The sequence below is a fragment of the Natator depressus genome, chromosome 6 (genome assembly GCF_965152275.1).
Source record: "Natator depressus isolate rNatDep1 chromosome 6, rNatDep2.hap1, whole genome shotgun sequence".
Classification (NCBI taxonomy): Eukaryota; Metazoa; Chordata; order Testudines; family Cheloniidae; genus Natator; species Natator depressus.
In genome coordinates, this window is record NC_134239.1 from 38,352,005 (window position 1) to 38,374,724 (window position 22,720).

General features: G+C 42.2%; 1 protein-coding gene across 1 annotated transcript in view; it reads right to left on the bottom strand.

Moving 5' to 3' along the window:
* The window catches only part of PPFIBP2 (PPFIA binding protein 2), a 207,821-nt gene that overhangs the window by 39,789 nt on the left and 145,312 nt on the right, over positions 1-22,720 (bottom strand). Inside the window, exons 7-10 of the mRNA XM_074955092.1 lie at positions 14,512-14,694; positions 6,730-6,822; positions 2,328-2,436; positions 232-264 (exon numbers count right to left, since the gene is read on the bottom strand). Of these exons, the coding sequence (XP_074811193.1) occupies positions 232-264; positions 2,328-2,436; positions 6,730-6,822; positions 14,512-14,694 (418 nt within the window). The remainder of the gene's footprint in view (positions 1-231; positions 265-2,327; positions 2,437-6,729; positions 6,823-14,511; positions 14,695-22,720) is intronic.

The following is a 22,720-nucleotide window of genomic DNA, read 5'->3' on the forward strand; positions in this document are numbered from 1 at the left end:
GCAACCTATGAGATTTCATATTTGTTTGAAGTGATAAATCAGACTCAAGCTTTAAGCAGGGCTAATAGCTGTCTGCTTGCTGCAAACAATGAAATATTTGTCTCATGTACATTATGATAAAGCAACTGAATGTAAACAGACATTAAATTATTGCTGCAGAAGTGCATTTTAGCTATAATTTGTGTGAAAACGAACATTAAGAAAATGCCAAAAGTGAATCTCCAGGCTTACGTTTTTCTTTTAGCTTTCTCCTATATAGTTCCGCTACAATGGTAAATGGTGAAAGTCAAATAAAGTTTGTAGAAAAAGCACAGATTAGATACCGTATGGCAACTTAGTCAGAATATGCATTCAAGCGTAATAGGTACATCTTGACATTATTGTCCTTCAGAAGAAAACCAAAAAGTTTGACCAGAAAATTTGGCAATATTTTTAGAGGAGATGTTGCTATTACTACATATCATTCCATTCAAATATATACCAATTCAGTAGCTTCATTAGGGCACTCACAAATTTAGATCCTGCTCCTGCTCCTCTTGGAATCACAGAGAGTTTAACCATTGACATCAGTGGGAACAGGAATGGACCCATAGTTGGAAAACTGAAAGGTGTGGCACTCTTGACTTACTGGTAGTTAATACTCATTTTTAAAATTTTTTTTGAACATCTCGTAGAAAATCTCAAATTACGCTCCTAATGGAAAAATTCCTTTTCAATTAATTGTTAAAGTTTCAAAACACTGTTAGGGAAACTGTATTTTCTAGTGTCATATACAAACCTTGTAACATTCAACATGCACAAGCTCTACAGATGACTAGCATGAGACACTGCTAATACAGTGTTAGAGCACTGCCTGAATAGGTATTCACCCCTTATGGAAGATACAACAGTAAAGGGCTAGATTGTCTCCTTCGCTTCTGGAAAAGGAGATACAGCAGTTCTCTTTGGGAGGGGGAGCAGTGGTGAGGGAGAGAGTCATGGGCCTATAGCATCATCTCCTTCTATACCCTGGTATCCGATGGAAGCTGGGTGAGGTCAACACTCCAGGGAACATTGGTGAAGTTGGCTGAAAATGGAAGGGGAGTGAGGGAAGGGGACCAGTTCTTCTGTGTAGCATTGTTCCCTATTGACAGTGCAGAGGTACACAAAGGAATCTGATGGAGATTCAGTCCAACCAGGTGATGATGCAGTCCTAACAAGTTATGATTTTGAATGTTTGAATACACAGGGGTTGCACATGACTATTATTGGGAAGTCATTATGACGCTGTATGATTGGAATACGACCATTTATATCATTAATATTACCACTGTTAGACAATTGCTACAAATCTTGTACAAAGTATGTCATGTAAGGTATCAATGGAAAAGTCACAATCTATCAAATTTGATTACCCTGGAAGCATCTCTATTTTGCCTCTTTCCTGCTCTGATCTCTGGAGAAAAGGAGCATTCTAATAATGGACTGAGGACCTTCCAATCTTATGGAAGTTACCAGAATCTTTACAAGCCAGCATTCTGTAACATCACTGCTTCAAACCTGATACAAGAACTCTGTAATGATCTGTATTTGATTTCCTTAACCATTTTAACTCTCTCCTTTTTCTTTAATCTTCTAAATAAACCTTTAGATTATAGGTACTAAAGGATTGGCAACATCGTGATTATTGGGTAAGATGTGAGTTATATATTGACCTGAGTATGTGGCTGATCTCTTGGGATTAGAAGAACCCTTTGTTTGATTAAATTAGTTTTAAATAACCACTCATTATACAGTCTAGTGTATGGGTGGAGAAACAAGGGGTGGGATGCCTAAGTAGACTGCATGTTAACCAGTGTGGTGAGACAGAAGTTTACTTTTGTTTGTGTCTTGGTATATCTAATAATAGAATAACCACCAGTTTGGGGGTGAGTCTGCTCTATTTCTCAGGAGGTTGTCCTGTATCTGGTATTCTCAGCTGTGATACACAGAGGCACGGTGACAATGATAAACAACAGTTTGGTAATTTTTTAAAAAGGTAACTAGAAATATCCTTTCATAGAACTTTGAGATTAATATTTTACAAATATATGGCTATAAGGAACATTAAATGGTCTTTCAATTTAGAATAAAGTTCTCTGCATTAGAAGTTTTAGTGCTCTGTGGATACTAAATTCTCTTACTTGGCCAGTCAGTAGAGCGTTCTTTCCCCCATCCCCTCCAAAATTGTAGAAGGCAGTACTGTTGTGTCTCCTTACATTGCTTTAAATGCTGAGCAGTTTCTGCTTCACAGAACGGAAGACAAATGTTTTCATTTCAGCTTTGATTTCTCCCCTATCCATTCTTACCTCTTTCTGCAATTTCATTATGTACCAAGGTCCTGGAGAGCTGACTCTGTAAACGTTCAATTTCTGCATCTTTGAGAGCTAACTGCTCCTGAAGCTGGGCTATTTCAGCCTGAAAGAACAGAACAGAAATTCAGAATGTCACCATCACTGGATACCCACTCATTCTCAATTCCCAAACAAAAAGTCACTTCACTTGACTCCAGGCCCTGATTGATACCTTCTTTTAATATTATGAAACTCTTAGATCCTTAACAATGCCACCTATCCTGCAGGAAGGATATTTCTTTTACAGGTACTCACTGTTTTTCAATGGTATTAGCCCTGCAGAGCACGGAATATGATGGTGGGATTTTAAGGATTCAGAACTGTACAGCCTGATCAAATACAATCAGGCTGTTTCCTTGGTAAGTAATCTGGGAATAGACAGAAAGCATTAAGGGTAGTTGTTTTCCTAACAGTTTGTACAAGGCTTTACTTGGGCCAGCAATATAGTGCTAAAAGGGAACTCTCAGTCATTTGCAACAGCTACTCCAAGAGAGCAGAATATTTTCCCAAACTTTACCCACATTTTGGAAGAGAACCTTGCATTTTTCAGCATAGTCATGGGTCACTTTTATTACGTTAATTGTATGTTTGGATTAGGTGTAGCTTCTACTATTGTGATACAATATTTCTGCATCCATCATATTAAAAAAGATAAATAATCGAATACAAGAAAAGTGTCCTGGGTTGACTTCTACTAAGTTTGACCACCGCTGTCAGACATTTGGGAAAACTTGCTCTTACCTGCATCAGATATTTTAGATGGCAATTATGGCAGAAGTAATGCATGGGCTGAAAACCAACCATTCATATGGATCAAACACAATAGTTAATTTACACACATCATGTGTGTGTAAGGCTGCCATTATGACTGGGTAAAATCTCACACACTAAAACTTCACAAAAATCCAGCAGGGACAGAAATACAGACTTGCCCAACTGGCAACATAAGGATACTATTTTCTCATGTTTGTCCGTCTGAGAGCAGCTGGCTATTTGAGAAAGAGGCATCATTTTTCAGGTTTTTGTGCATCTTTAGAAGCACTTAAAGTATTTGTCTCAGTAAAAATTTACTGTGATCTATCTATGACATTTCTAATAGACAAATCACTTTAATATCTAGCATCTTGAATGTAAGGTGTTACTAGGTCCTCAAGACATTATAGTTAAGAAAAACCCATGATGTGACAGGGAAGAAGGGGAGATATTTAGTTTAGTAAGTGAAAACACATTTTGACATGAAGGAGCAGGCAGCTGGGTGGCAGCAAAGGCTCACCATTTCTGCCATCAAATCCCCATGGAATATAGGAATTCAGCTTACTAAACCTCTGAATGATTACCATGCGTTCTTAGTGACTAATGTGCTTTATATATCCCAGCCAGGGAGATATTTCAAATTTTTATTTCAGTAGCTGGAGCAATAGGAAGACAGAAGTGCAGACTTCCTAATAGCAGATTTGGACTTGTCTCCTCAATCCCATTCTTCAATCTTGGTTTCTCCTAAAAACTCTCATCTTTCCTCTTTTACTCAATTGCATATAATCACCACAGTTAATTTTCCGCTTCCTTTCCCTGCACTTATATTCCTTTCCAGTCCCATATCTTCTCCCATTCCTTTCTCTCCAGAAGTCTATTTCTCTCTCTGCCCCCTTTCCTCTGCCTCCACACTCCTCCACTTTTCCCTTTCACAGTCATCATCTCTGAAGATAATAGACCACACATTGTTTTGACAAAACATTTACAAAAGACCTAGAAAGTTCATTGTCACCGTTTCAGAAGATGGATTTATTATTGTGATGGAATACACCCCTGTATACACACTACTGTAATAATTTTTGTAGAAAGTATGCCCTGTAAGATATCGTTTAAAAACTCATAATTTTCTGATCAGTATTGTCCTGCTAAAATATGTGTGGCAACATTGTTAAGATTCCCCTGTATGATGTTACTAACACATGTTCCAAACCACACTGACCTGCCCAGGCAGAAGTCAGGTCTGTCCTAAACAAAGAAAGGAATGTGTGCTTGTCTTAATTTGCATTTATGCAGGAAACAGAGTCATCAACCAGGGAGGGAAAACGAAGGTAAAAAAAAAAACCCCAAAACCAGCAGGGATTATTCTTCCACATACTCTTGTCTCCTGACTTTCACATCAGGGCTCCTTCCCCAGAGTCCAACGGCTGTTTACTTTTGTCTTCTCACACGCAGAAAATGAAGTGGGCAGGGAGAGAGAAAAAGGGGAGCTTTGGGATGTTTGTCCCTCTGTTTTTTAGTTTTAGTCCCCCTCTTGAGTTCACACCCCTCTTCCTGCCAAAGAATGGCTGCTTACCCAGGTGACTGTCCAACTGATTTTGTTAATACCTGGCTGAGGCTTCCATTTGCCTTTTGTCTCTGAGGAACTGGTTTGACTAGCTTCCCCAGATAAATATGCATTAGTAACATCATACAGTAGACTCTTATAATGTTCAATTTTGCCACACATTTTCTCAGGACAATCGTGATCAGCGAATTATGATTTTTCAAATGATACCTTGCAAGATATACTTTGTACAAGATTTATCATAGTTTTGTAAAAGTGGTGAACATAAGGGTATAGTCTGTCACAGAATTATATTAGCCTTTTTTGTAACTGCATCACGTTGTTCGTTCACATTCAATCTGCGATCCACTATAACCCCCAGATCCTTTTAGCAGTATTACTGCCTAGACAGTTATTCCCCATTTTGTAGTTGTGTATTTGATTTTTCCTTCCTAAGCGTACTACTTTGCACTTATCTTTACTGAATTTCATCTTGTTGATTTCAGACAAATTCTCCAATTTGTCAAGGTCATTTTGAATTCTAATCCTGTCCTCCAAACTGTTTTGCAACCCCTCCTAGATTTTATAATCAAACTCTTCACTCCATTATTCAAATCAATAATGAAAATGTTGAATAATATTGGATTCAGAACGGACCCCTGGAGGACCCCCATAAATACCTCCTTCCAGTTTGACAGCAAACCAGTGATAACTACACATTGAGCACTGTCTTTCAACTAGTTTTGCACCCACCTTATAGTAATTTCATTTAGACCACAATTTCCTAGTTTGCTTATGAGAATGTCATGTGGGACTGTGTCAGAAGCTTTACTAACAATCAAAATATATCACATCTATTGTTCCCCCACACCATCCATTGGGCCAGTAACCCTGGCAAAGAAGGAAATTAGGTTGGTCTGGCATGATTTGATCTTGACAAATTCAAGTTGGCTACTACTTAGTAACCTATTATCCTCTAGATGTTTACAAACTGATCGTTTAATGTTCCAGTATCTTTCCAGGTATCAAAGTTAGGCTGACTAGTCTAACTGCCTGGATCCTCTTATTTCCCATTCTTAAAGACAGGTACTATGTTTGCCGTTCTCCAGGTCTCTGGGACCTTACCCATTCTCCATGAGTTCTTGAAGATAATCACTAATAATTTCAAGATTGCTTCAGCTACTTCATTAAGTACCCTTAGGGAATTTCATCAGGTCCTGCCAACAGAATACATCTAACTTATCTAAATAGTCTTTTACTTGTTCTTTCCCTATTTTGGCTTGCATTCCTTCCCCCTTGTTATTATTATTAATTGTATTAAAAGGTTTTTTAATCTAGTGGAGAAAGTCATAACAAGAACCAATGGCTGGAAGCTGAAGCCTGACAAATTCAAACTAGAAATAAGGCAAAAATGTTTAATAAGGAGGGTAATTAACCATTGGAACAAACTTCAAAGGGAAGCCATGAACTCTCCACCTCTTGATGTCTTCAAATCAAGACTGGATGCCTTTCAGGAGTCCATGCTTTAGTTGAACACAAGTTATTGGGCTCAATACTTGAATAACTGGGTAAAATCCAAGTTGATCTAATGATCTGTTCTGTCCTTACACTCTATGAAATTTACTCATGTGGTACACCAAAACAGCTCTACATTTTTCCTTACACTGCTGTCTCTGTCTGCATCTGTGAAACGGTGACTTTCAAGCTAGAGAACTTACTCCAGAAGCTAGTAACTGATATAGAAAGAGTAAAATAGAAAGCCTGAAAGGAAGGCTTGCTCATGGAACAATTCCTTTGTTAGCCAATATATTAGTTTTTGGGAAAAGAAAAAGAGAAGAGAATGGGGTGGCAGGACGAGTAAAAATCCTAAGTAAAAGGACAGCAAAACTTTAAAGGCAAAATCTGCATTCAACAGATTGTTCAAACAAAATCTTATTTTATAGTCATCAGTGAAATATATTAAATGTTAAAAAAAAAGTAAATATTGAGGGAAAAATAGGGAGTATCCACTTCCAGGTTGGAATAAGTCTGTCCTTCATAAGTGCTAAATTTACTGCTTACTTTGGTTGCTTTTAATTTCCATTCATATTGGGTTCGTTCATTTTCCAGCTCTTCCACTTTAATTTTGAGATGTTTGAGTTCCTGAAGCAAACCCTGCAAAAGAAAAAGATAAAGAACAGCTAAAGAAAGAGCTCAACCAAGTATTTGTTTTCTAAGGACACAAATTAAGGCTCATCTATGACACACTCCAGGGAATGTGGAACCATCCATGTAAAACAAACTTTTCCTTGTTATTTGTGCACCCTAAGTTAAATAAGTGAAAACTACTTTGATTTGCTATATTATTAAGTGGAATCCTTTCTAAACTCTCTAGCCAAAGTTATGACCAACTTTGCTTGGTTGTGTAGGAAAGATGGCAGACTCTGATGTGTTCAGGTGCATAGCAATGGAAGTGGTCAGGTCCACAGCAATGAAAGTGGTCAGGTCCACTTATATCCATGTTATATTGTACCAAGGGTTGCGTTCAGAGGCTCTTTAAAAAAATCTAGAAGACTGAAATGCTGCCCAAGAGTCTCCTAAAGTTCCAGAAGGGAGAAAGCCCCCTGCTGGTAGGTATTTAAGATACCTAAAATACCAACAGATGAGGCAATATTCAGCAGACAGGCACAATACACAAACACTTTACAGACAAATAAGACTACGTCCCTACCTGAGGAGCTGATGATAGAGAGACCCGTCAGTAAATAGAAGGTTCCATGTTAATTGATACAGCCAAGAGATGCATTTACAACAACAAAAAGATTCTCGGCAGCTTTATTAGGATATATCTACACAGCGAGTCTTAATGCACAGCTTTTTGCTGCATGGGTGATAACACGCCGTACACAAGCTGCACCAATAGTGTTCACACAGTTTGAAACTCCTCCAAGAACTGGTCCTCTAGAACTAGCTGCTCAGTGTCCTCCTCTTCTTCCTCACCCGTGTCTTGCTTCCACTGTTGCTGAATTTCCTCTTGCTGCTGGAGGAGCTGTTGCTGCTGCCACATCCTACACTCAGCGGTGCGACCTGTGATCTCCAGAACCGAATCTGTTTGGCTTTGAGCGCTGAAATACACACCAAGCAGTCTGTGCGTACTCACAGCTGCCACCATGTTGAGCAGAGCATTTCTGGCCTTGGAAAACCAGCGTCGGCTTGGTAGGAACGAATCGTTCTATGACCAGCAGTAGTGAGAAAATTTCAGGGTGGGAAGGGCTACATTTTTTTTTTAGACAATTGCTGAACTGACCTTCGAGCTTCATCAACAGCATATCAACATGCTGTACCCAGTGCCCCTAGAAAAGCACGTCACCATTATGCATCAGGAAGCTGGCCACTCCAGAATGCTGCTAGTTGGTGGCAAACCAATTCAACTTGGGGAGATCAACTGCTTGGGATATTCTCATGCAGGAGTGTCAAGCCATGGAAAACGTACTATTGCATCCAGTTATAAAGCTGGGTAATGCTCAGGAGACTATTGGGAACCTCATACATGCAAAGCCATCAAACTATCTAGGACAACTTATAAACCCATCTCCTATCATTTGCCCCCTCCCAGCCCCTCATTCCCCCACTACGGCACAGAACTTATGAATAAGAAGGGATAGCTCTCCATGGTGTTCTAAGGGCTGGTTGACCACCATGGTAGGATTACAGACATAAATATAGGGTAGACTGGAAGTGCACATGATCAGAACTCAGGCCTTTTCAAAGTAATGGAATGAGGACAGTGTGGCCCCAGGAATACTATGGACATTAACAGTGTATATGTTTCTCTGGTTATTCTGGGAGACCTGTCTTAAGTCCTGCTTCCTTGGTTAATGAAGCCATTCACAGACCAGATCACAGATCAGGACAGAATAAAAGAGCTTTTTAACTACACACTCAGCAGTTGCAGAATGGTAATCAAGTGTGCATGTGGCCGTCTGAAAGGGAGATGGTGCTGTTTGTGGAATACATTGGAAGCAGCAGAAAAAAGTGTGCTGAGCATTATATCAATATGTTGTATTCTATCCAATATTTGTGAGGATAAAGGGGAAAGCCTTAACCGTGGGTGGGGAGATGAGTTCCAGATCTTGCTCAGCGGTTTCAGCAGCCAGCCAGGTATCCCACAGAAAATGGAAAGACCCAGAGACATATTGTTTGGGATGCCCACTGTTCTTATTTTGAGTCTCATCCCTGAAAACGTGTGGCTATACAACCAGCCATTAGCCCCTGGAAGTGGGATTCGGGTTCACTGGGTGGTATAAATGGGGCCTTGTTCAAGTACTTTTGTGAAACTCCATGAATTATTTTACCATTGTTTAAAGGGATTTCTAACTTTCATGCAGTGATGAGTCATAATATATGAATGTTAAATGGTTTTGATTATGAAACAAGAGTCATGTAACAAATCAAAAGTTAAGTTTTTACCCATGCAATACTACAACAGCTTTTAAAATCGAAAATATATTAAACAAAACAACAGAGCAGCCAACACTGAAAGTGCAGTGCAGTGCAGAACAGCTGGCGGGGTGGAGGGGCTTAAAGTTACGGGCGAGTATATGCCTTGCTTGTGTCTCTTCTTGTTCGTGGGATTTCTGGGATTGAGTGCCGTGGCTCAAAGTTATCAGGGGCACTAGAGGACTCAAAAGAGCTGGGCTCTCAGGTGCATTTTTCTTCTGTGCCCAGAGGTTGACCCTTGCAAGGGGAACACTGCTCCAGGGGGGTGGAGCGAGGTGGAGTTGCAGGTGGCCCCAGTAACTTGTATTGTCCAGGGGCTGAAGAACGTGGCTGGATCTCACCTCTCTGGGCTGCAGCGCCTGCTGTCCTAGCACCACCATACAGCAAAGCAGCTTATTTTGGCTTAATAGAGTCTCTCTGAATTGCCTCTACATCTCCCTGTCCTTTTCCATGCTCTCCTTGGTTACGGTAATGCTTTCCCTGGTGCCTGTGATGTTGTCCTTGGCCGCTGCCAATGTCTTGTTTGACACTCCATTTTTTCCTCCTTTTGGCTCCTCGGATACTGCCTCCACCTCTCACTCATCTTGAATTTTTCTGTGGGACTCTCCTATGAGCTGCACAAACATCTTGTCCCAAGTCTTCCTTTTATGCCCCCTCAGGTTGGCCAGGCACTCTGCCATTGACAGAGGCCCTCTCCTTGGTGGTCTGGCTGCAGGAGAATGGAAAAAAACAAAGAATGGGCTATTGTTTTTTTTCCAGACAGGCCATGATAGCATTTTTAAAATATGAATTACTGACTTTTCCTCCTTGAGATTCTTCCCAATCTCGGGGGAACCTCAGAGATGATAAGCGGTCTGCGTTTGGGAAAGGTACTGGTTGCGCTAGAATTTTAGTGAGTACAATGTATGCTGTCTTGCCTTGCACTGTATCTCGGATTGCTGGGAGCAGGTGGCTCTGTGCTGTCATAGGGGTGAGGTGGGCATCAGGGCATGAGCTGCATAATAATCCCTTCTACATTCCCTTTGTGCTGTTCTGAGTCTCAATGACGTTACACTGAAGAGACTAGGAGGCAGAGAATAGCCTTATTCAAAAGGCAAAGGGCAGACCAAAGAGATACACTGTGAAGATATTCACCAAGATGGTCCCCCAGAAGTGCTGTTGGAATAGAAAGGAGTTGCAAGCTATACTGGGAGGAATGAGCATGTGGCAATCCCTATAATGTGAGAACCAAAATCAAGCCATTTCTCAGTCTTAAATTCTGCTTTATCTCACTGGCAGACATGGAGAAAATCCAGAGAAAAATAGACAGGGTCCTGCACTAACTGTCAACTACAATGTTCAGGATACTTCTACCTCAGTGAGGAGCACTACCTTTTGTATCTGCACTGGGCATTCAATGAGCATTTATACCTCATGTAAACTATGCACACTAACCAAATTCCTTTTCCTGTAACCAGTGTTTCAGTAACTGTTGTATTTTTAGCACAATGAATATTTTAATTATTTGAATCTGTCACGGGAGGGGATAGGGTAGAGGCTGCGGCTGTGCCATGCTGCTAGCTGCTATTCTGAGACGACAAATGGGTGATGGTGGAAGGGGGTTCGCCAGGCAGGAGAGATGAGGGAAAGTGAAAGGAAAATAGGCAGACAGGTACGTACCCTTCGTGGAGTGGGTCTGAAGACTGTTGATGGTATGGGCTTTAGGATGGAAAAGGGGCCGAGTGCTCAAGTGGAACAGCTGCAATCTTGGGAATGTGGTGGTTGGGGGGTCAGGGGTCTGAGTGAGAAAGGGAAGGAGGCGGGGGGGGAGGGGGGGAAGGGGGCTTGGGAAACTCAGAATGGCTCCTAGTTTATATCTGCCTAAAATGAGCCATGGGCCACCCAGACAGAAATCAGCACAGCAGCATAACACAATTAATAAAATAATAATAATAATAATAATTAATAAACAGTAAAGATAGGTACTTACATGCCAAAGTTCCCTCCAGAGGATGTGCCTCTTTGGTCCCAGCCTGGGTTACTGGCTGGGATTTGGGCTCAGCTGATAGAGGGCAGGAATCGGGCTCTACAGCTACAGTGCAGGAACTGGGTTGGTTTTCACCTGGCTCTCAGGGGACAGCTCTTCTCTGCTCTCATCCCACTCATCTTCCAATGAGTTTTGCTGGTTGCCCTTTGACAGGGGGAAAAGTGCTGGCAGTAAGATCCAAAAGTTTTTGCTGGTCTGTCCAGTTCTTTGTAAAATGGACAGCTCACATGTCTCCTGGTGGATGTCTTCCTTGCATCCCTCATTTTAAGGTGGGCCCTCCTGAGCTGTGTACTCTTTCTCCAGCACGGCTTGGTGTCCTGATCATGACACTTCGTGGACATCTGCTTCAGAATTCCCACAGACAGTTCTTTATCCTGATGTCTGACCAAAAGATCTTCCAGCACTGACTCTTCTCCCAGATGGCAATGAGATGCAGACTCTCAACATGGCTCCAAGCAGTAGCACAAGGCAAGTTGTGGGGACTGTGGAGTGGAATTGCTATAGTACTGCAAGAATACTGATATACTCGAGCCCAGGAGCAAATGGGCAAAAGCTGGTCTCACGGCTGGTTTTAAATGGGGAGGGTCTGTCCTGGGAACTTGATACCAGGGCAGAAGGTGCACATAAGTACATAGACAGGCCAGTAGTGGTCGACTTCAAAGCCCTGAGGGATAGCTGTTGGAGCAGTGCATGCATATGAATAAAAGATCTAACTAAATCAATTCGTAGCAAACTTAGTACACTTTGCTAGAGGACTCCAGAGTTTTGCTGTACGTGTGGAGTTAATGCACTGTGATGCATTGCGTCATGTGTACACTACCGTTATAGAACCAGATTAACTCAACTTCAACTGGTTTTAAACCCCCAGGTAGACGAGTCGTGTCTGTTTAATTCATCAGTAGATGGACACTTCAATCTTCTCTGCTGCTGCTGCTCAGAGTTTTCCTTTTCTTCCCTGCCTCAAAGGGGCATTGTGAAGATAAATACATTACATTTGTTAAAGATTGTAAGGGACTCAGATACTACATTATGGGACCCTTATAAAGTCCCTCAAATATCTAGATAAGTCATATAGAGGGAACACAGAGAATAGTCTGTCTCCCTTCTAACAGCCAGGGTGATTTGGTTGGTGAGGGGAGGCTCTGCTTCAAATTTATTGGACAAGTACTAGCTGAAGGCTGATATAAAAGATGACACCTTGAGGAGGATACCAGAAGAGCATCAAGATAGGAATCTCAGCACCTTCCCATTTCCCAGCAGTTTAAGAGGGATGGAGGGTTGGGAAGGAGGGACATTTCACCTGGGCACTGCCCCTGTTTGGTATGTTTAGTCACTTGGCTGTTAGGAGTCTGGTAAAATTCCCAAGTCCTTTGTGTGAGTGGCGAGATTCTGAAAGATTAAGGGGGAAGAGGAGCATGGTATTTTGGGATAAGAGATCTGGGAGGCAGAAGTGCATGAGGAGACAGAAATTACAGAAGAGGAGGTAGAGAACACAACATAGGGGAAGAGTTATAAGGGAGTGGAAGCAGAAAGAGGAAACAGATACGGAAGACAATGAAGGAAATATACACTATGATCTACAAAAGAAAAGAAAAGAAAGATGAGGAAGGTTAAAACCAAGAGAGAAAATAAATCTCATTTAAAAATATAAATAAAAGAAAATTGACCATATTTTCCAACAGCACACAACAAACAACACATAACCATCTTATTACTTTAAATTACAGAAGGTGTGGTTCTGGAATATGTATGAACAAAATCACCAGTATATTTTACTAGTGGGCTTAGTCCACAGTAGGTACATTTTTCAAGCTCTGATTTTAATGAATTGTAATGTTTTGTAATTTATCATATTGAAATGAAACTTTTGTTGCCTTTTACGTTGGTGCCCAATTTACCTTCACCAGGCATCCAAGCACAGGGGTTATCCTTGTCACTGGTCCTACCCAAAGCTGTCCAGACAGGATCCTAATGACCTCCATCTATCTGGCCATATCTTGCCTCTTGAATCCCTCTCCTCCTTTAAGATGATTATAACCTCAGTGTTCATTCTCTGAGACCAACATTACTGATGAACCTTGGCACTGGCAGCGAGGGGCACTATTTCCCTGAACTGACATTTGTAATGTGACAAACCCTAAACCTAATCCAAACACATGGATCTCACATATTCATGTATATTAAGGAACCCTACCTATGTCTCAGGGAAAATAAGAACAACAGTTCTTCAAATGTGCATTTTAAACATGGAGCCCCATTCATGATGCTGTTCATACCTTAATATAAATTTCAACCTTTTTCTCCAATGTGCATTTCATATGTACTCTAATGACTCACTAGTCAGTGCCAGACAGAAGTGAATTATTAATCAAGAAACAGCAGCCATATGTTTAATAGGTACCAAATCAACAGAGGATATTTATAAAAAAAAGTCCTATAAAAAAAAGTGACAGAAATTTTTTTGAAAACCAACCAACCAACCAACAAAAAAATCAAAATACCAAAACCCTCTGTCAACATGAGCAGATTATAGTTCGGCTTTCCAGAAATGATCCCACAAATAATTAAGGAGACACTGCAAATGCAGCAACCTGGAACTAAAAAGTAATCTTAATAGGCTTTCAAGCATGCCATTGTCCCTCCACCTCCATTCATATTTAAGCAGCTTAAGCAAAGTACCTTTTACCCTGAGACGTGAAGTGGTTTTGATCAAATAAAGTGAAGGTTTATACTGTAAACATAAAAAATATTTTATTGAAAGCGCTTGTTTCAGAGAATTAAAAAAAGTGGCTTCAAGATTTTTGATTTTTTAAAAGGACAAACTGAAGTCGTTCACTGCGTCTTTTAATTAATTTCATTCCATCAGAACACATACGATGAACAGAATGAAAGGAAAAGCAAATTATTTCTGCGAGTGTGCTAAGCACTTCTCAAGTGGCTCGCTGTGTTCAGTGTGTCACGGCACGGTTCTGCTGACATACACGGCGGCAGATCGCCTCAGAAAATGTGTTGCAATACAAACAAACACAGTTCTATTCTTGGCATTCTAAAATAGAACGGCTATGACGAAATGCTTTTGAGAGTTAGAAGCAAAATACAAACTTTATAAAAAAATATGAGGGCCATATTTTGCTCTCATTGAGATCTGTGCATTGGTAAAGCAGACATCAATAAGAGCAGAATTTGGCACTAGGTTTATTATTAACACAGCACACTGTCTAAAAAAAAACTCACACAGATTAATGCCTATTGTTCACAACGTAATTCTGGTTAGTGGAATTCAGTTTTTGTGAGAAAGGGGCAATGCACAAAATTATGCTAAAGTGTACTTCTCATACATCACACAGGGAGCAATTCTTCTGGGTGAGGCTCTCTACCACTGATCTCGTGCTGGCCTGAGGACCGTTAGCTGTCAGTTCAGGTTTCCTATCTTGAGACTTTCTTTCCTGGATTTTACTATTAATTTCCAGCTGTAGTCTACACATCTGTTCCTGTAGCTCACTGATCAGGTTCACTACTGACTGCAAGAAGGAAAGAGAGACAGGTGAGAAAGAAAATGAGGGGGATTAAGGAAGAAGTAAGGGCAGGAAGCATAGAAGATTATTTCACAGTCACAGAACTACGGAATACATGAAGCTGGGAAGAGACCAACTATAAAGAAACAAGCCTGATTCTTCCCTATGTGAGATAGGTACAAATGGGTGTAAATCTAGAGTAGCTCCATTTAAGTTAGTGCTCATATATCAAGGGGATGGATGTTTTAGAAATACCCAAGACAGAGAAGTTAGTGGAGTTACTTGTGATTTACACCAGCATGAAGGAGATCAGAATTTGGCACCAGGTCTTTACCAATCTGGCCCGCAGGGTACAGAGATATAATGACAACTGGAAACCATACTGTAACATTGGCCAGTCCTGATAGCTGTTCTGGGGCAATTTCGGACCACAGCCGGATTTTTTTGTTGTGGCTGAAATGGGATATGTGCACCCAACATCATTTACTAGTAGAAAGTTGCCATGTGATCATTCTGGACTATAATCTATTGTCATATAATTTATGATTACAGACATCCATGCCAAAAGAAATCCTACTCCAGAAAATAAATTAGTTGATCTCCATTCTACTAGCACAGGGGTGGGCAAACTACGACCCATTGACTGGATCCGGCCCACCAGCCATTTTAATCTGGCCCTAGAGCTCCTGCTGGGGAGCGGCATCTGGGGCTTGCCCCGCTCTGGCGCTCCAGACAGGGAGCAAGGTCAGGGGCCGCTCCATGAGGCTCCCAGAAGCAGCGGTATATCCCTGCCTCTGGTGCTCCAGCCAGGGAGCAGGGTTGGGGGGCTACTCCAGGTGGCTCCCAGAAACAGCGGCATGGCCCCCCTCTGGCTCTTATGTGAAAGGGCAGCCAGGGGGCTCTGTTCTGCACGCTGCCCCTGCCCCAAGTGCCGCCCCCGCAGCTCCCATTGGCCGGGAACCAAGGCCAATGGGAGCTGCAGGGGTGGCACTTGGGGTGGGGGCAGCATGCAGAGCGGAGCCCCCAGCTGAGCCTCCGCGTAGGAGCAGGAGAAGGGACATGCCGCTGCTTCCGGGAGCCGCCTGAGGTAAGTGCTGCCCGGAGCTTGCACCCTTGAGCCTCCCGCCACACCCCAACACCCTGTCCCAGCCCTGATCTCCCTCCCGCCCTTCGAACCCCTCAGTCCCAGCCCGGAGCAAACTCCTCATCTCCAGCCCCACCCCAGAGCCTGCACCCCCAGCCAGAGCTCTCACCCTGCTCCCCCCACACACACCCCGGTCTCAGCCTGGAGCCTCCTCTTGCACCCTGAACTCCTTATTTCTGGCCCCACCCTGGAGCCCGCACCCCCAACCAGAGCCCGCACCCCCTCCTGCACCCCAACCCCAATTTTGTGAGCATTCATGGTCTGCCATACAATTTCTATTCCCAGATGTGGCCCTCAGGCCAAAAAGTTTGCCCACCCCTGTACTAGCAGGTCACTTTATACTAGCAAGGATAAGAACAATAGGTCCCTAAACCATCCATTCTGCCATTTAGCCCCACCAACCTGGGAAGGTTCCTGACACACATGGTTAAGCAACACATATTGGAGAAGCCAAAATGATGCTCTAAAAAGGAAGGCACCAGAATGATAACACAATTTTAAAATAATCCTATGTAAATACATTCAGATGGGGAACAGCTTCCCTGGAACAGTCAATAAAACAGGACACTTCTAGTTATGGGAAGGAAATCAAGTGCAAGTCTGTAGTAAAAGCTATGTGATGTCCTGTTCCCCCTCCTTAATTAAATGGCTCATAATCTTCAATGCTTCCTCAGAGATTACAAAAATTTGGAATTGCTCTCCTAATATTCATGTATATTGATATCACATATTTTACAGCTTTTCATTTTTCCTAGGTAAAGTAAATCTTATGACATTAATCAATCGCCTAAGTGAGTGGGAAAGTTAATGGGCAGCAGAACACCTAGAGAGATTGGGGACCTGCAAAGGGGGCGGATGGGAGATTTCCAATTTTTCTATTACAAAACATGAAAATCCTCTTAAAAGTTTACACTTCCCTGAAACTCTCCTGCAGTGCAGTAAATGCAAAGCTAGCTAAAATTGTAGTAGGGATCACTGAGAACTTCTTTGTGCAGGGGAGCAGCTTACTGGGTCTAGGCATATACTATTCCAAACAAGCCAATATTCTACAGAATCAACCGAAGCGTACTAAAGGCACAGAACTCTGGAAGCAGGATCAAAGGCTTTAAATATACCCTCCCTTTTAATTTCCAAAGGTATGAACATCAGCAAGTCTAGAGGAGTTATATGGCAGACAGGTATTTCATGCTAAGGCAATGATTCAAGCACAGGATAACTTTTAAGCACATACTGAAGTACTTTGCTGAACCAGGGCCTAAATATGTGCTGTTTTCAGATCCCTTCCTCAACTTAGCAGTGGTTTTATAGTGCAGATAAAATTATGAACAGACACTTTTAATATTTAGGAAAGGTTGCATTGCCTGTAAAGTCTGGCTTTACAGATTTTGCTACACTGTGCCAGGACTGTAGGTAACAAAGCCAGTCTGCTGGAGCACCAGCTAATGCGAGTGGAACTGTATCCCTCATACGCTGAGAAGACTGAGTGACCACATCCATTAGTAACTTTGCAACAACACAGCAGGGCAGTGGGGAGGGAAGTGTTTCTGTAGCCAAGCCCACCATCCTATCACAGTACTGCCAGGGGAACTCCTGGAAAGCACAGGCTTTGTGTAAAATCAGGATACTACCCAGAGATTTTCTATGTCTGGATTTTGTTCCATTCTCACAGTCGTTGCCACAACAAGGCAGCAGCTTTTTTAAAAAAATTAACACTGCACTGGTAAATTCCTATTGAGTACTACTACTGCTACAGGCTGAGATTTTCAAAGGAGACTAAGGGAGCTAGGTACTCATCTTCCACTGAATTTCACTGGGAGTTGGGCGCTTGCCTACCTCCCTTAGCCTCCTTTGAAAATCCCAGCTTTATTCTGCATTTGTCATTGGCAGGGAACACTATTAACCTTTATGAGGCAGAGCCAAGCTAGGATTTGCAGAATCCTTGCTGAAATCAGATGCGTGGGGCCCAAGCAGACTTCTGTAGGTATGGATTGGCACAGGTAAGGGGCTGGCAGCTACTCTAGTTGTAGATTCCAGTCATGGCAATGCAGGAGTTTGGCAGCTGGGGGAAGGTCTCTTCTGCTTTCCAACTCTTTTCCACTTGCTCCAGTGACTGGTTCCTGGAATGTGGGGCCCTGTGTGTCTACCCACTCTGGACTTGCCTTGGGCCATCCCTGATAAGTTGGAGATGGTAAAACTCCTGTTCCCCTCAGAAAATAAGATGGGTCCATACAGGGAAAATGAGAAGCTCTAGCTGAAGTCTCTGAAGCCTTTGTGGCTGCTTGTTCTCCGTTTTCAGGGAAACGGCTGAGAGTACATTATTTTTATCTTTCCCTTTTTGCTTCTTATCTTCTGGAATCTCTTTCTGTATGTTTTCCTATGCCAGGCCTTTTCTCTCTCAGCATTAAAGGCTGTTATAGCTAGAGTTTGATTTGGGCCAAAGAGCGGATCTAAACTCCCCTGGACTTTGGGGAAGTTTAGAGCAGATCCAGGATCAAACTTTGTGGCTCTGGGCTTTCTCTGAATATAAGCACAAGCACAAGCATGTTCAGAAACAGTGAATGCGCCCTCTCTCTTTTGCCAATCTTTCCCCCTCAGCTCTCAGACTGGGCTCAGAAGATCATGCAAATGAAATCTGGATTGAGGCCAAGTGATGCAAAAAACTGTATGTCAACTTCGCCTGTTAGCAGCTCCAGGACTGCAAGGCCCTAAACACCACAGTGATAGGCTCCTTAGGCCTGGTCTACATGGGGGAGGGGGAAGGGGGTGGATCGATCTAAGATACGCAACTTCAGCTACGAGAATAGCATAGCTGAAGTCAACGTATCTTAGATTGACTTAGAATCACTTACTTTGCGTCATTGCGGCGCGGGATCGACGGCCGCCGCTCCCCCGTAGACTCCGCTTCCACCTCTCGCCCTGGTGGAGTTCCAGAGTCGACGGCAGAGCGATCGGGGATCGATTTATCGCTTCTACACTAGACGCGATAAATCGATCCACGATAGATCGATCACTACCCACCAATCTGGCGGGTAGTGTAGACATGGCCTTAGAGATACAGACGTACCTAAGATAAATGTGTTTCTTTTGGTTTTAATTTCTAGATACAAACAAAAAGTGCCTCTCTAAATAACCTTAGCCACAACAGATGAGAAATCGTCATACATGGGACGTAACTCTTCTTACTCAGCACTAAAATGGTGGCAAAGCAGAGATTAGTTGCTACTGTTTGTCTGAATCTTCTTATCCCAGTAAACTCTGAGCAGAAAACAATTACTGAAAAAACAAGAAACATTCCAAGATTCATTTTCCCATGGCTAAAAACTGTGGGTCCAATTCTGCTACCTGTCCTCATGTGAGTAAGAGCACCAGGATATGGCACAAAGCTCTGTCTTTGCATACACATACTCCCATTGAAGTAGTTTTGCCTGTATGATAACTTCAGGAAATTACACTGTTGCTTTATTACACCAGCAAATGAAACTATAAAACATACAAATCTGAAGAAAATGTACAGGGCAAGTTTATGTAGATGTGTTGAGGGAGATATGGGGAAGCCACCGCCTAATATGCCTATGTACACATAGCGCAGGTGTGTCCAATGCAGCAGGTCACTTGATACTGCAGCTCCTTACATAACCTCATTGTATTTTTAAAATAATTTCCAAGAGATCCAGAGCTTAAGAACATAAAAATGGCCATACTGCGTCAGCCAAAGGTCCATCCAGCCCCTGTCCTGTCTGCCGACAGTGACCATTCCCAGGTGCCCCAGAGGGAGTGAACCTAACAGATAATGATCTAGTGATCTCTCTCCTGCCATCCATCTCCACCCTCTGACAAACAGAGGCTAGGGACACCATTCCTTACCCATTCTGGCTAATAGCCATTAATGGACTTAACCTCCATGAATTTATCCAGTTCTCTTTTAAACCCTGTTATAGTCCTAGCCTTCACAACCTCCTCAGGCAAGGAGTTCCACAGGTTGACTGTGCGCTGAGTGAAGAAGAACGTCCTTTTATTTGTTTTAAACCTGCTACCCATTCATTTCATTTGGTGGCCCCTAGTTCTTATATTATGGGAACAAGTAAATAACTTTTCCTTATTCACTTTCTCCACACCACTCATGATTTTACATACCTCTATCATATCCCTCCTTAGTCTCCTCTTTTCCAAGCTCAAAAGTCCTAGCCTCTTTAATCTCTCCTCATATGGGACCCGTTCCAAACCCCTAATCATTTTAGTTGCCCTTTTCTGAACCTTTTCTAATACCAGTATATCTTTTTTGAGATGAGGGGACCACATCTGTAAGCAGTATTCAAGATGTGGGCGTACCACAGATTTACATAAGGGCAATAAGATATTCTCTGTCTTTTTCTCTATCCTTTTTTAAATGATTCTTAACATCCCGTTTGCTTTTTAGAGAATTATCCACGATGACTCCAAGATCTTTCTCCTGATTAGTTGTAGCTAAATTAGCCCCCATCATATTGTATGTATAGTTGGGGTTATTTTTTCCAATATGCATTACTTTACATTTATCCACATTAAATTTCATTTGCCATTTTGTTGCCCAATCACTTAGTTTTGTGAGATCTTTTCTCCATTCTGAAAATTTACCATTTATTCCTACCCTTTGCTCCCTGTCTTTTAACCAGTTCTCAATCCATGACAGGATCTTCCCTCTTATCCCATGACAACTTAATTTACGTAAGAGCCTTTGGTGAGGGACCTTGTCAAAGGCTTTCTGGAAATCTAAGTACACTATGTCCACTGGATCTCCCTTGTCCACATTTGTTGACCCCCTCAAAGAACTCTAATAGATTAGTAAGACATGATCTCCCTTTACAGAAACCATGTTGACTTTTGCACAACAATTTATGTTCTTCTATGTGTCTGACAATTTTATTCTTTACTATTGTTTCAACTAATTTGCCCCGTACTGACATGAGACTTACCGGTTTGTAATTGCCAGGATCACCTCTAGAGCCCTTCTTAAATATTACCCTTCTTAAGGAATTAAATATTTCTTCTAAAGAAAGGAAAAAGCTACAGAGAACTCTTCAGCTGGGACTCGAGAAACCAGCTCATAAATCTTTACAGTGATGCACTGTGACAGAAGAGAGTTATTCTGTGAAGTGGACATTAACGTTGCAAAGCTCAGGAGTGGAGCCTGTCCATTTACAAACATCTATCCTCTTGGCCCTCCTGTTACATGGATAAAAATAGCACTTTCAATTTAGCACGTGCTTTTGAAGAGCCAGTGACAAGTGGCATTCAGTGTGAAATTAATACCTTTGAGGGGAGCTTAGAGATACTCAATGGACTCTTTGTTACTAAGTAAAATCAAAACCAAACCACAGCTGCATGTTGTGCAGGACAAAGTGAATTGGATTTGAGAGATAAAACTCAGAGTCACTCCCAGAGGTATATCTTAATTTGCGTTATCTTCCCCTAATACTAGAGATATAATTTAATAAATTCTATCTAGCTGATGGGAGACAGCTGGCTTCAAATATAAAAGCACAGAATTAAAAATTACAAATATGTTTTAACTGAATTATCCTGTGTTTTGGATCCTCATTTAAAAAATCCAATCGCAAGAGGCAAGTTTGAATATGCAATATAATTTGCAGGCAATTTAAAACGGCTTAGCTAGAGAATGCCTCTGGAGTAAAATAGCATTGGTGCTGGGGTGGGGCTCAGCACCATCCCCTCTGGGTAGTGTCAACACAGTGTCCCATCAATCAATGTCACACCCACCTTGGTCAATCCCAGCCCCAGCCTAGAGCACAGTGATTGGCTGGCGGATGGTATGATGCTGCCCAGAAAAGGTAGTGGCTGGTGAACGCAGCCTCTTTCCGCTGGCCTCCTGCATCTTCACCCACGCTCCCATGCACCTAGCCTGTTCCAAATGTTTATTGCAGCTTCAATTTCATTTAACAGATGCAGTTACTACTGGGTGCTATGTACATTATGGTTATTTTGCTCAGTCAGTGTTGGTTTGCACAGGTTTGGCTCTCTGAAGCAACCAGGTGGGCCACAGTGTGACTCCTCAAACATCAGCACAGGTCACAGTCTCAGTTTTTCTTACTTTGGCTATACAGGATCACAACTGTGGGTGGTGGTCTCTTAGCAGCCGAGATAAAACTGACCCTCACACTGGGGTTATGGTGGGGGTCAGGTCTACCAACCCTAGAGCAGTTGATAGTTTGGCACATGCTTTAACCCAACGTTTCTCAACCATTCCCACCAAACTAGAACCTTCCCTATCACTTAGAATAGGGCAAGGTAGTCATGACCCCCATGTTGAAACCCCCTGACACAATCCAAAGGATATGGGATCATCCCATTCTGATGGAGGGTTTGGATTCTTGGGAGCAACTACCTCTTAGTGAGACATTTGGCGATTTCCTTGTGAAGTAGATTACACAGGCCTGCTTAGACCTTAGGGTTACATGGGATTCTACACTTAAAACACTGATAGTTCTGAGTGAAAAATCATGGGGAGGCCAAAGGTGATAAAGGGGCTGCTGTTACTTACTTGGCCGTCAACCACTGCCAGAATTTATCCTCCTTAACGCTATCAAACTTTCAGAAGCCTTGGGAAGCTCAAAAAACCCAAATTCCAAACCTAGAAGTGACCAGTAAATTACAGCTCCCATAGCTAACCTATGTAAGGTCAGTACGTGTCCAACAGTTTGTTGGAAGCATTACGGAGGACAGATATTTTATACAACCTGAATTTCAAATCTCTCCTAAGTAAACTCAGTAAACACCCCATGTAAGAAAGAGATCTTGGAGTCATTGTGGATAGTTCTCTGAAAACATCCACTCAATGTGCAGCGGCAGTCAAAAAAACGAACAGAATGCTGGGAATAATTAAGAAAGGGA